Source organism: Xiphophorus maculatus, chromosome 14, assembly GCF_002775205.1.
Source record: "Xiphophorus maculatus strain JP 163 A chromosome 14, X_maculatus-5.0-male, whole genome shotgun sequence".
Classification (NCBI taxonomy): Eukaryota; Metazoa; Chordata; class Actinopteri; order Cyprinodontiformes; family Poeciliidae; genus Xiphophorus; species Xiphophorus maculatus.
The window spans coordinates 17,701,416-17,715,702 of NC_036456.1; the positions used below are offsets into that span (position 1 = coordinate 17,701,416).

A 14,287-nucleotide genomic window follows, 5' to 3' on the forward strand; every position below is an offset into this window, starting at 1 on the left:
CGTTTCCGGCAGAGAGCGTCTTATCACTTTCTTCCTCTTATCTCATTATAAGACGAGTCCAAAAATGGGACGGTTTTATACAGAGCTCACATTTGGAGAACAGAACGAAGCATGGGAAGCATCTGGAGTGGGGTGGAGACTTTCACAGCAGCACCGCCTTGGTATCAAAGATGGATTGTAAACCCGCATAGCTTCACATGGGTAGAGCAAAGCTTTAGAAACTATTAAGTAGCAATTTGTGTCAGCCTGTAACAGTCAGGATGATGCATGGCTCAGCCTGGTCGTTACTCAAAGTCTCAAAGCTTGCATGTATTATACTGTACATCAATATGTAATCACCAAGGTCTACGTTGCGTGCAGCACCACCCTAGAGACACGCCATCCTTCTCCAGAGGAACCTCTTTGTCTTTCCGACTCGAAAATGTCATCCCCACTTTCACCAGAAGTGAGACTGTTACTGTCAACCACTGTCAAACTCTGTATCTAGGTTACAGTTGCTATAACAACTGTTGTGCATGCCAATGAGTTTCAGTGAGTCATTCTTGTACCTTATCAAAGCCACAAAACGTGTGTTTACGGGCAGATTTTCAGCACGTCTCAGATGTACAACAGGGTTCTTTGTGTTGGTTACAGCGTCGCCCCTTACAGAGACCTACAGTGTGACCCGATTCAGCTCTCAGGCCCACGGTTTTGAGAAAAAGTGCCTTTTCCAATCCCTTCTTGAAAATTTCTGAGCTGAATGACCATTTTTCAGCCTTCTGGGGCTTACATTCAGCCACAAAGGCTGTGTTCACTCACTCACTCACTCTCAGGAGATCTACAAAACAGGTGTTTTTGTATTTTGAACAGTACTGAAGTGCTTCATAATCATGTGTCAAGTATCCTCAGTTTTGTGTCTAAATTAACACCAGCAGGATACACAGCAAAACATGCCTAAACTGGATGAGATAGACGGCATAATTTTGTTATTTTTGGCTAACAACAATTTAATTACCATATCTCATCTTCAAAACCTTCTTGTGGGAGCAAATCTGCATTCAACCAATAAACATTTTCACTGAAGTGGATACATTTACATGCATGGACTACTGCATCAATGCAATAACACCAACTTCAATCATTATAATACAATCAGATTTTTTGTAGTATAGGGTAGTTTTTAGATGTAGCATGTCGCAATAAATAATTCATAGAAAAATCATTCTAAATTCTGCTTACAGATATCTTCAACATGTTTATTATTGTGACTAAACATTGATTTGAACCCTTTTAGCCAATATAAATAAGTCATTTCAGGTCTCCAGATAAACTGGCAGCTAAACTGTGTCGATGTTTAAGAAATTCCACTTCAGCAATATTTTAGTGAAAGCCATTTTCAGCTGTTTTAAAGTAATGATGTAGAGATGAAAGACTGATTTTCTAAATTTACATTTGAAAAAACAAGCACGCCTCCTGATTTTGGCATCTAATCTATGAAAGTAAGAATTTATGAACAGCAGCATTTTCTGTGGTGGTCTTCATGTTGACACTAATATTAGCAAAAGTATGCACATTTGAGGTGTTTTCTTGCTATATGTTTGACATTAGCATGCTAAAACCTGGCTTTAGTGTGATACAGCCGGCTCAGGCAGTAGAGGTATGTAACAGGGTTTTATTTTAATAATATTATAGATGTGAAGTTTGTCAAAATGTATTTATCCTTTGAATTTATTTTGTTAGTCAACAAGTTGTTTCTCCAGACTTTTGTTGGGTGTATTAAGTTTTGCTACGCTGCTCCTGGCAGTTGGTGGTTACCATAGTAACCGGTAACTGACAGTTCCTCCCCCTTTTTCTGTTGCCGTAGGTAACTGTGGGGCAGAAGCTTCTGGACTAAAGTTAACCACCACCACTTTGTTTTCCTCTTTTGTGAGAATAAATACAATGAACCTGAGTGTGTCTGTCATGAAGTCAACCTACTGGATCTGAGACGAACATAGACGGGTTACATATATAGAGTTTTACCTTAGAAATTTAAAACACTGCCTAGCGGACTACATAGCGACTGATATGCAATGTGAACATGAAGTTTGAAAATGACGCATGCCTTCAAGTATACAATTTACAGCAATCCTTGTAGTACCATTTGAAAATATGGGATATTTCTGCTACTGTGTGAAGAACTAAGTGGATACAATTCAGAGTGGAAATATGCAAAACAAGTCTTCTTTCCAGTCCTGCTGAGTCAGAGTAAGTGGAAGAGAGCAATCCAGACAAAGAGACACTCTATAATCAATATAAATCTTGTTGAATGTATGAAATGTGTGGGAAAATATGTCAACACGACTGTACGTCTTTCTTTAATATCTTGTGAAACAAAATCATTTATGCTTATACGTGCATTTTAAAAGGACAAACAATAAGAAAAAAAGCACAGAACGAATGCTAATATTTTATGTCATAAAAGCACATTTAAGAGTTATAGAAAAAAGATCAATGTGGTTCTAAAATGTATGTCTCCTTTTTCTGCTCTTCTGTTTCTGCAGGTCTGTGGAAAGCCAGGCGATCTACCATGCTTGTCCCCCCACCCCTCCATCCCTGCAGACAATTGCACCTGCCCCGCACACAACTCCACCCAAAACAAAAAGCAGAGGGATCAACACTTCCCTCTCTATTCCCTTCATCCATCCTCTCCCTCTCATTTCTCCCCCCTCTATTCATCTCATCACTGTCCTCCTCATCCCACCTCCTCCACTGTGCCTGCCCCAGGACATCTACCAAACGAACCCTTCCAGAATCCGTCACTTTCCCGGTGTTTCACTGGCTGACGCTGGTCACATGCTGCCTGCTGCCCTCTCTGGTTGGAGCAGGGGAGACGTGGGGCGTCGTTTCGGCCTGCCCGTTCCACTGTGTGTGTCGAAACTTATCGGAATCGCTCAGCACGCTCTGCGCCGATAAGGGCCTGCTCTTCGTACCGCCGCATGTCGACCGGCGAACGGTGGAGCTGCGACTCGCAGACAACTTTATAACAGAGGTGGGCGGGAATGACTTTGTCAACATGACCGGACTGGTTGATCTGACACTGTCGAGGAACACAATCCACCTGATTCGACCTATGGCCTTTGCTGACCTGGAAAGTCTGCGCTCTTTGCACCTGGATGGTAAGCCATGATCATTTTTCCAAGTTCTCCAGTATAGAATATTAATTTAGTACCTTTTTACAGGAAAACTATTCTGGCATTGTGTTATTTAGGTAACCGCTTGACAACGATTGGACCTAAAGACCTTGCAGGTTTGACTAACCTGCAACACCTGATTGTCAACAACAACCAGCTGGTGAAAGTCTCCGTTGAGGCTTTTGATGACTTCCTACTAACTCTAGAGGACCTCGACATGTCCTACAATAATCTTCGGAGGTAAGATTTTTTGTTTTTTTTATCAATCAAAATATATTCTCTAACATCAGTCTTGTCAATAGTTGTCTCTTCCTAGAAATACTCATGCTACATCTGATAACACCATCTAAACTAAGATAGATTTCACCTTCCACATACAAGAACTTCTTTCCTTAAACTTACTCTCTTAAAAAGACCTTGATCTCGTCTAACTTCTTATGCCTTAGTCTCTAAAATATAATTTTTAACTTAGAGTGTCATGCACAAAACAAATTCAGTGTTTGTCGATATGTGGCAAAGTTCACTTCATGAATTATCCTGTTCAAGCTTTTGAAATAACCCATAAAGTACAACTTTAAATAAGATTTACGTGTTAAACTCTGCTTAATGAATAGATTGATTAGACTTTTGAAAACTTTAAAGAAATGTCAGCTTCCACCATGAAATGGTTTTATCTACAAAGACTGACATCTTTACCAAAATCTCATATTTGTTTAAGTCATGTCTTCTGATTCATTCCCTTAATGCTCCACTTCCTGGGGTTCTGAGATAGAAACACAAATACAACCAAAACCAGGAAATAATTTTACTGGACCAGTTTATTGCACAGCCAGACCAAATATTCAATATCGAGTCGCCATAAAGGTTTTCCATTGATTCAGATAGTTTATGACAGAACAGACTGAAGTGCTGGTAAAGCAGAAGAGCCAAACATTTCTCCTACTAAGACTATTTATGGATGTAATGGAACCGCTGGAGCTAAAACAAGTGGTTCAAAGAAAGTAAATGGCTCCATCTGACCCATACTGGGCACTCCTACACCAAGGTTCGCCGAAAGAATGAAGGTGGTTCCCAAACCTTGTCATGTTCCCACCTCTCATCAATGTGTGGTATCAAAACTCTAGGGAACAAAACTCCTTTTATAAACTCCTGAGAAACCAATAAACCACAAATACAAGTTAGTATTCAACTTTCTCAACCTTTTGAATCTTCAGTTTACTTAGTTTTGGTGGTTTCAAGGTAAAATCAGCTTAGGCCCATTTTATCTGAGTTTCTTTTTTTCCTTCTATGTCAGAAGTAAATAAGCATGTTTGTCATTGATGGTAAATAAATCTTTGATTAATTTACTTGCTTCTCTACATGTGGAATGTAATTCCCTCAAAGGTAAAGAAAATTCAAGCTTTAGCTGATAAATCTTATTAATGCACATTAGTTTGATGTAATACAGTCTGTCAATGTTACACAATCGACAGAACTAACAGCAGAGCCCACAATCTCTTTTCTCCTCAACTGGGCCTCAATATGGATCCAAAACAACAACAAAAAAGGGTTCAAAACTCCAGAATCCAAAGGCACAATAGCAACAGGCAGTAACATCTGAGTCAGTGAAGACCATTATGAAAGCAACGTTAAAACTCAGTTAAAACTGCTGAGGCCAGAAGATGACTGAAAGCTCAGAAAACTAAATCAATTTTGATGAGGTTATAATTTTCTTTCACTTCGATTCAGTTATGGCTCCAATGAAGGCATTGTGAAGCTCACTCCTCTGAATGACTATACATTACTATGGATATTGTATACGGTTCATACTTGAGTGCACAATGTAATACTTTGCTAAGGTCATTATAGAACAATGGATGATTTTTACAGCTTTGCTATTCTTCAGGGCTAAATAGTTTGGCTGAATAATCACAGTCCTCTCCTCTGTCCAAAGCAGCACACAATGCAGATCATTTTAGCAGCAGTCGTCTGTCGGTCGTCATTAAAATGTTTCAATTGTCTCTCCAAGATGAGCACTACAGCCTTTCGAAGGCCTCTACCAAACCTTGAAAGTGCAGAGTTGCAGTTTTGAACAGAAAAGCAGCTGCTGCTCGAATCACTTGGTGGCTATTAAGGAGTCTATTCTGAGCGTTGAAGAATCCGTGTCGCATTCTCCCACAATGGGTAAAAAATACTCTGGAAACAGGTTATGTCACGCAAGAAACTCTTCAGATCTGACTTATCAAGGTAAAAGTTTCACCCTGTGACCCTATTACTTGCCAACCTGATTTTCATGTTCTTGATGCATTCACTTTCAAATGAACAGGCCTTTAAAAAAAAAAAAAAAAAAGTCCATTAACAATTTACAGCTTGGATTTATATGATGGTAATTTGCAATGATATTAGTTTGCTATGTGATGGAAATAACTGCAAAATATTGATGAAAACCAACTCATCTGCACTGCGTTTCTGCACTACCACAAAATGAACTACGAGCATCAATTCAGTGATCTTATTGTTAGCTCAGAGGGAAGTGTTAATGAGGAGAGAGCAGCTGATATCACTCTGTCATTCTGATTGAATTAGAAGAGCAGAATTGTGACTGTGAAAGGAAGCAGTGGAAGAAAACATGTTTACATTTGCATTAAAACTGCTTCACTGGGAGTAGCACTGCTGCTAATAATATAAGGACTTATTAAATACTCCAGAACGCAAAAGAGAAAGGTACAGTTGGTTTAAAGAAAGAAAGGCAGCGGCTTTTAGATGCTAGCTAGGTGTCAAAAAAGAAGAGAAAATCTGTTCCAAAAATCATCAAGTGAATGGACTACAGAGGATTGAAGCAAGGTTATTTTTTCTTTTAATGCCCCTCCAATTTGTTTGGGACATCTGGAAAGTGATTTTCTCAGAGGAGAGAAAGCGAACGCCGCCATTAGTCGTTTGTAGTGGTGACAGTGAAGCATCTAGAGACGTTGCCATGAAAAGAAAAAACTGGGATCAAAACATTTCTCTAGAGAAACTGGATTCATTCCCTTCATACTCAAAATATTAAACCCAGAGATAATTTGCAGCTCTGATATCCAAGGTGAACTGCCAAAGTCTTAAAAAAAAAAAAGATTGGTAAAATGTACTCTTTGAATAAACTTTATGTACACTCACTGGGCAGTTCATCAAGCATACATTTGTAGGACTGGGTTTGACAATCCAAACAAAGTATTTAAACCTAATACATTGTTAAAATATTTCTCAGTAATTTTAGTCCATTTTGACAAGATGACATTTGGCATCTCTCTTAAGTAGCATCTTTCATAAAGTATATGATACCAGTTATGTGTTTTATTTCAAAAGCAGAAAAGCTTTGAGGTCTAAAAGGTTGTACTGACAAATGTATAATTGGCTGAATTCAACAACATCAAAAGGTTTTGGGAGAAAAATACCAGAGTACAACATCCTGCTAATGAATTTCTGAACTCGAAGCTAAAAGCAAAATGCAGAGTTTTCTCCGAGCTGCCTTTGCCTCTCGTATGTGAACAAAGTGGAAACATTCACAGCTGCAGAACGATGGTGATAATGTGCTGAAGACATTAAGTCAGTGAAAACAACCAAACTGCCTTTGGTCTTTACCAAAATCAGTCCCGTTCATTATCTTTTAACTTTACCATTCTTTGTCATCAAATGATGGACAGCTGGAATAGGCCTAGCTGAACAAACATTTTTACTGAAAAAATCTGAAAAAGGAACAAAATGCGACACCAATAGGCCACGAACAGCTAACTCCATGTTTTACTGTCCGATTTCTCAGTTGTTAGTCATTTGTTGAAAACACTGAACAGTACTTCTCTGAACCACAGCTGATTTAATCACAATCCTTTAAAAAATTACCATCTTACATTGTGTTAATCCACCCACAAGGGAGAGGAAGCCATCAAGGAGACCAGTCCTGCTTTTAGTTTCAGATAATTTTTCATTTTTTCCCTCTCCGTTGAGCATCCATCACGGCAAAGTTTACTTTTTGAAGAGGCCTCTCTGGAATCCCTCTAAAAATCATCCTATTCCTACAGGGTGCCATGGGAGTCTATTCAAAACATGGCCAGTCTCCACACTCTGAACCTGGACCATAACCTAATAGACCACATAGCAGAAGGAGTCTTTGGAGAGCTTTATAAGCTGGCGCGGCTGGATATGACCTCCAACCGGCTCAGAACTCTGCCACCTGATCCGTTCTTTGCAAGGTACATCTTAAGATTTCTATTTTCAATTCTGTAAGGAAAAGGTTTCTGGGGTAAAATACTACTGAGCTACTAATGTGCTTTTTTAAATGTGTTTGCTATGGTGCATCCTATATTGACTTGCAAAGCAAAAACCAGATGAGTTTTAATATTTTAGCTTAAAATAAACCATACCATGCCTGGCTGCTTTAAAAGCTTAGCTTGTACATTAGCCAACATAGTTTCTATCATTTGGTCTAACTGCTCGCACAGTTAACTGCTAAGTTCTGCTCGCACAGAACTTAGCATGTGCTTTTAAAAAACATTTGAGAATATAGTCACTGAAAGCAACATCTCATCTGCTGTTGAAGGTTTAATCTATATGGGTGCTGCCTAATGCACCCATTTATTGCTTTAATCTAATAAGTTATAATTGATATGGCACTTTTAATGAGTGCATAATTTAAAAAATAAGGAATAAGGTAAATATGGAATTTGATGTAATTTTTTCATTTGCCTCTTTGGAAACCGTAAGAAAGCAACTTTAGAAATTTTCTCAATACCTATCAAACATCCCAATCACCTGGGGACCATAATATAGTAAGTTAAATAAGAAATACAAACTAATTTCACACATTTTACTTTCCACCAGATCACAGACGGGAGCAATTAGTCCAACTCCCTACAATGCTGTCATAAGCCTGAATTTTGGAGGGAACCCACTCCACTGTAACTGTGAGCTGCTGTGGCTGAGAAGGCTAATCAGAGGGGACGACATGGAGACATGCGCCACTCCTACACACCTGGCTGGAAGGTAGGAGTTAAACACACCGATGGATCAGTCATGCTGGTTCTAGAACAAAAAACATTTCTGAATTGGCCTGGGTTGGGTTTTCTGGAACCTGAATGGTATTTACATGGTAGTTTCCAAGGACTTTCATGGACTTTTTATGACTAACGGAATCAGATAGTACTTCCCCTGAACTTACCAGCTACTTTTCAAGAACTTTCTCAGGATCTTAGAAGGAATTTTCCAAAAACTCTCTCTAGAACTTAGGTATTTTTAAGGACTCTCTAGAACCTAGCAGGTACTTTCCTAAGACTTTCTCTAGAACCTAGCAGGTACTTTCCTAAGACTTTCTCTAGAACCTAGCAGGTACTTTCCTAAGACTTTCTCTAGAACCTAGCAGGTACTTTCCTAAGACTTTCTCTAGAACCTAGCAGGTACTTTCCTAAGACTTTCTCTAGAACCTAGCAGGTACTTTCCTAAGACTTTCTCTAGAACCTAGCAGGTACTTTCTTAATACTTTCTCTAGAACCTAGCAGGTACTTTCCTAAGACTTTCTCTAGAACCTAGCAGGTAATTTCCTAAGACTTTCTCTAGATCCTAGCAGGTAATTTCCTAAGACTTTCTCTAGAACCTAGCAGGTAATTTCCTAAGACTTTCTCTAGAACCTAGCAGGTACTTTCCTAAGACTTTCTCTAGAACCTAGCAGGTACTTTCCTAAGACTTTCTCTAGAACCTAGCAGGTACTTTCTTAATACTTTCTCCAGAACCTAGCAGGTACTTTCTTAATACTTTCTCTAGAACCTAGCAGGTACTTTCCTAAGACTTTCTCTAGAACCTAGCAGGTAATTTCCTAAGACTTTCTCTAGAACCTAGCAGGTAATTTCCTAAGACTTTCTCTAGAACCTAGCAGGTACTTTCCTAAGACTTTCTCTAGAACCTAGCAGGTACTTTCTTAATACTTTCTCCAGAACCTAGCAGGTACTTTCCTAAGACTTTCTCTGGAACTTACCAGGTACTTCAATAAGATTTTCTCGAGAACTTACCAGGTACTTTCCTAAGACTTTCTCTGGAAATTAACAGGTATATTCTTAGAACTTTCAAGAAACTGAAACGTTTTTTGGGACCTACCCTGCATATTCCTAGGACATTTTCATGAACTTACCAGGTACTTTCCTATGAGTTTCTCATGAATTTATGAGGGGTTTTGTAGTCCTTTCTCTGATCTTATCAAGAATATTTCCAAGGACTTTCTCTGAACATAAAAGATTATTTCAGCAAATTAACTGCTAAGGTCTAGAAAAGTATCTGCTTTGACTGGAAATGTAACCTCCATGTTCCAGGTAGATACAGGGTGTGTTGTCGACTGCAACCTAAAAGTCCACCATCACCTTTTAGAAAACATAAAAACATTGCAGTAAAAATCAGACGGTGTGAGCAGAGAAAATGAACATCTGTTACAGTCATCTGTTCTTAATTAGCGTTTGCTCAGTGTAGCATTACGTGTTCATACAGCTGGATATTCTTTAACCATCAGTATATTAACAACTTTAAAGAATATTCCATGAGTCTGCTGAAACTTTCCCTGAAGTAATAATTCTCTTTCTTCTGTTGGTCTTCTAGATATTTCTGGTCGATCCCCGAGGAGGAGTTTACGTGCGAACCACCTCTCATCACCCGTCACACCCACAAGCTGTGGGTGCTGGAGGGACAGCGTGCCACTTTAAAATGCCGTGCCATCGGAGACCCTGAGCCAATAGTCCACTGGGTTTCTCCAGACGATCGCATTGTTGCCAACTCTTCCCGGACCAGCTCCTTCAGCAACGGGACTCTGGATATCTTGGTGACGGTCGCCCGGGATGATGGAGCGTACACATGTATTGCGATAAATGCAGCAGGTGAAGCTACCGCTACGGTGGATTTGAAAATAATTCCCCTGCCTCACCGAGGCGGGGTCAGTGGAAAAACTGGGGTTAACGCCGTTAACGGAAAAAACAACAGGAGTACGACCAATGGGATTTTACGGACAGATCCGGGTTCATCGGATATCAGCACGGGGAAAAACGGAGGGATTAACAACGGCGTGGGACGCGGAGCAGAGTCCGATGGTGGGAGTTTAGGAGACGGAGAGGCCAACGAAGGAGAGAGCGGAAAATCCTCTGAGGGAGAGAGGGCTGATGGAGGAAGCATGGAGGATGACGAGGGGGGCGAGGAGGAGGGCAGGATGGTTGGAGTACAGGGAGTGACCTCCACCTCGGCTCAGGTGCGATGGGATTTGGGACGTTTCTCTGAAGCGTACGTTGTGTGGATGTATCAGATACAGTACAACTGCACTGCAGATGAGACCCTCATCTACAGGTAAGTCAGTCTTTATATTCAACAGCAATCAAAGCCTTTTTTCTGGTTTCAGTTTTGATATTTTATGTTCAAGTCAACTCTTGTCAGGCTATCCATAAAAAACAAGAACCCTGTTTACCTTCAACGATCCTTAAATATTTATCCCTTACATTGAAACTGTTCATTTTCTGCACTGACAAGCAGATAGCTCAAGGGACGGATGAATGTGAGCTCAAATGAGGAAACGGAGGCGCAAAGGTGGTAAATAATTTATGCCCATCACTGTGTGACACCAAAACCCTACAGGTGAATAGTTACAGGACATAAATGAGCAAAGAAAGGGATTTACAAGGGGATGAATAATTTAGGAAGGGTGTTTTAAGGTAGGAGAGCACGCAATGGAGTGTGCTCTGCAACATGAAAGCCTCCAGATGCAACCACAGTGCAGAAGTTTTAATATCCACAAATTTCCTATTTAGTCTCATAATTTTGTTGGATTCTTATTTGATAGACCAATATAATATAATATATTTTAAAGTGGAAGGAGGAGGAAAGATGGTTTTAGTTTTGTCAGATGAATTTTAAACAATAAAAAAAAGAAAGAATCTGTAGCAAGACTTGAAAATTAATGCTCACTTTATCCAATCTAGCTGAGGTTTGACTAAAGGGATACAATTTCAGTAACTTGATGAAGTAAAGATGAACCACAATTGCAATGAAAGGTGGTTCTATAATGTGCTGAAAGTCTGAATAAAAATGTGTGCAACACAAATTTCCTTTTCAGTTTGTCACATGAAATCCCAACAAATAACATTAAATTGTGACAAAATGTTAAAAGTTTCAGAATCGAAATGCGTTGAAAATTAACGGAATGCCAGCCTACCATTTTTTAAATTAAAAAATTTAATATATTTAGTTTAAAAATCGCAAACCTTACAAACCAAAATCTAGCACTAAACAGAAAGACAGAACCTAGATCTGACTCAGGAGGGTGAAGGAAACAAGCACCTAAATTTATAGAGTGGCTTCTAGCTATTTGGTGTACTTACATGTTCAATACCACTTCCAAGTTCATGAATTATGTCCGTGCTCCGAGTTTACTGCTCTGAATTTACAAGCAGAGCCTGATGAAACTTTAAACTGATGGAACTGTTGTTAGTGGGAAACAGCAGCTGAAGCAGCGAGGAGGGGCGAGACCAACAGTATTCATTTTCTGGATTTCAACTGGCACCATTAGAGGCATTCACTGTTGCTCCCCTTAGGTGTTATAAAGAAGGCATTAAGCAGCAAGCAATGTTGAGAAGGGGTATGAGGTGGTAACTGCATGACTGGAGGGGGGCAGAGAACACAAGGAATTGATTGGGAATATAAAAATAAATGGAAGAGCAATAATTAGAGTCAGAAGGGACAGTCAGGTGAATATGAGGTAAAAATGAAGGCTGTGAGATCTCAGGGGGAGGAGAAGAGACTGAGGGAGTGAGGCAAGATAGATGACAGGCTATGCTCAAATCACCTTAGGAGAGTCTGAGATAAGGAAGGGATGGGTGACAGAAGACAAACGGACAGAGACTGAGGGGAAAAAGAGAGGAGGTGGGCCCAAAACGCTCCTTCAGGACAAACCAAGAAAATGAAGATAGAAAAAGGGAGATTTAAATGCAACCTCCTAAAATAGACTCAAAAAAGAAAAGGTGTGAACAGATGACGAAAAAAACCCCAAGGTGAAGAAGTAGGATTTGAACTGGAAATAAAAGATGCCAGAAGATGTGAAGCATCTTTAAAGAGGAAAAAAAAAAGAAATGAAAATGTTGAGTTGTATAATAGGATAAAAGCAGATAAGTAATGGGGCAAATAAAGCATGTCCACTGGGGAGAGAATGGAGGTGAACATGTCCACATGAAATGTCACATTAAAACAAACCAATGATAAATATGAGCCTTCCAGTGACATGTAAAGCAACTCCAGGTAGAATAAATTGAATAAAGGCTTCAATTCCCTTGCCAAGTACTGTAACCATTCCCCTAAATTAAAAGGAAGCTTACCTTTTAAAGGTTTGACTTTTTTTTAAAACTACAAGTCTATTATCTTCAAAAATACTATTTTAAAGGATAAAAATGGAAAAACAATTAATATGCAGCTCTAGAAATCCTAAATACTGAAGGTGTGGTTTGTCCAAAAATGCCTCAGACAAACTGAACTAAACAAAAAACAAAGTACAAAGAAATTGTAAAATTTTGGGATTGTATTTATGGAGACAAAATAAAAATGATCAGGCCATCTCCAGGTTCTAAAATCATTTAAAATTTAACTTGCTGGGGTGAAAAAACAGACTCTTCCATGTCATTTATTAAACAGCAATCACATTTAGGAGGAGGAATAGCAGCCTGTGTGGTAGCCTGAAAAATACAGGTGTGTGCTAACAACGCCAAGGTGGAGGAAGGTCAACCATCACCTCCGAAAAGCAATTTTTGCTGCTTAATAAATCAGTGAAGGGTTATACGTCCATTTTGAAACCATTCAAAGCCCATTGTTTTACAGTGAGAAAGATTATTAACAAGTTGAGCACATTTATGACAGCTTCCAGTCTCCCTGAAGCAATTTTCTTAGTTTGTATGGCTCAGAGGAGTAACAAAACACCCCAAGAGCTCCATCTCAGACTCTGCAGGCTTCAGTTTCTCTTTTAGATGTTAAAGTTTTTGACAGAGCAATTAGCGAAACACTCAACAAGTACAGCTTGTTACAGATGACAGGAGAAAGCCTCGTCTCTTGAACAAGAAAATAGCACCAGGATTTAGTTTTGAGACGTTGCTTCTAACTGAACCGCAGCACTTATGAAACGTAGTGATCTGGACAGACCAAATCACTGATGTTTGGACATATTTGCACAATCCATGTTTTTCAGAAAATCTCACAAGACACTGGCACAAAAACGTTATTCTACCTGGTCAAGCATGGTGGTGGAGGAGTGATTACATGGGTTTGTTTAGCATCTATAGAGAGCCACAGTTTGTTGCTGCTACATGCGGTTCCACAAGCTTTGGGATAAATTGGTGGAGACGCCACACACAGCGTCTTCATCAATTCTTTTGTAAACTTGTTTGATTTAAAAAATTACACAACCTGGTAAAGACCAGAATGGTCATTATTTTCTGAAAAGTAAAAGCCCAGCATAAACATAAAAGGTCTATTTCAGTTTTATCATGACTGTAGTTAATCAGGATATTTGGAAATCCTAAAATTTAATGACTCTTTACAAGCACCCAGTAGGTCATTAGCAACCTGCTTAGGTTACATCAAAGCAATGCAAAGTAAAGGTCAACATACGGAAATAATGAGCAAACATTTTACTAAATTGCAAACAAAGCCTATAAAATTGATTATGAAACATGACCTTGAAAAATGCTCAGGAATTCTGATAATTAGCAAACAACCTGAAACACTTTTCATTAAAGTCTCATGCCTGCAATTTGCTTCCTCGGTTCTCTCACAAGCTTTTAACTGTCAGGTTTGGCAAAAAGCTAAAAATCCACAAAAGATGTGTGTTGAGCAGGTATTTGTTGAATCGCATCTCCCCAGGCTGAGTTTACCTCTTAAAGACAAAGACGTGTCAAGTAAAGACTTTAAAGGAGCCAGCTTTGGGCTTTATGTGAAGTGATGCCTCAAACATACAGTCTGAAAAAAGATTCAACAAAGATGGCCAGGAAGGGATAAACATGGTGAGCCAAGACAATTCAAACAGAGCAGATATTTAAGTTTAGTAAAGGGGGCATCTGAGATTTAACTAGAAAAAAAGCTCTAACGCAGCACAAACCAGAGAGTTTTCAAAGTAA

The 14,287-nt window shown here is 39.2% G+C and overlaps 2 protein-coding genes across 2 annotated transcripts in view; one reads left to right on the forward strand and one right to left on the reverse strand.

Moving 5' to 3' along the window:
- Positions 1 to 14,287, reverse strand: part of pc (pyruvate carboxylase) — a 371,443-nt gene that overhangs the window by 141,021 nt on the left and 216,135 nt on the right. The gene's annotated exons all lie outside the window — the stretch shown is intronic.
- The window catches only part of LOC102237680 (leucine-rich repeat and fibronectin type-III domain-containing protein 4-like), a 53,677-nt gene that overhangs the window by 23,542 nt on the left and 15,848 nt on the right, over positions 1 to 14,287 (forward strand). Inside the window, exons 3-7 of the mRNA XM_014468976.2 lie at positions 2,523 to 3,137; positions 3,230 to 3,392; positions 7,190 to 7,360; positions 7,989 to 8,150; positions 9,747 to 10,481. Coding sequence (XP_014324462.1) covers positions 2,549 to 3,137; positions 3,230 to 3,392; positions 7,190 to 7,360; positions 7,989 to 8,150; positions 9,747 to 10,481 — 1,820 coding nt within the window. The 5' untranslated portion in view covers positions 2,523 to 2,548. The remainder of the gene's footprint in view (positions 1 to 2,522; positions 3,138 to 3,229; positions 3,393 to 7,189; positions 7,361 to 7,988; positions 8,151 to 9,746; positions 10,482 to 14,287) is intronic.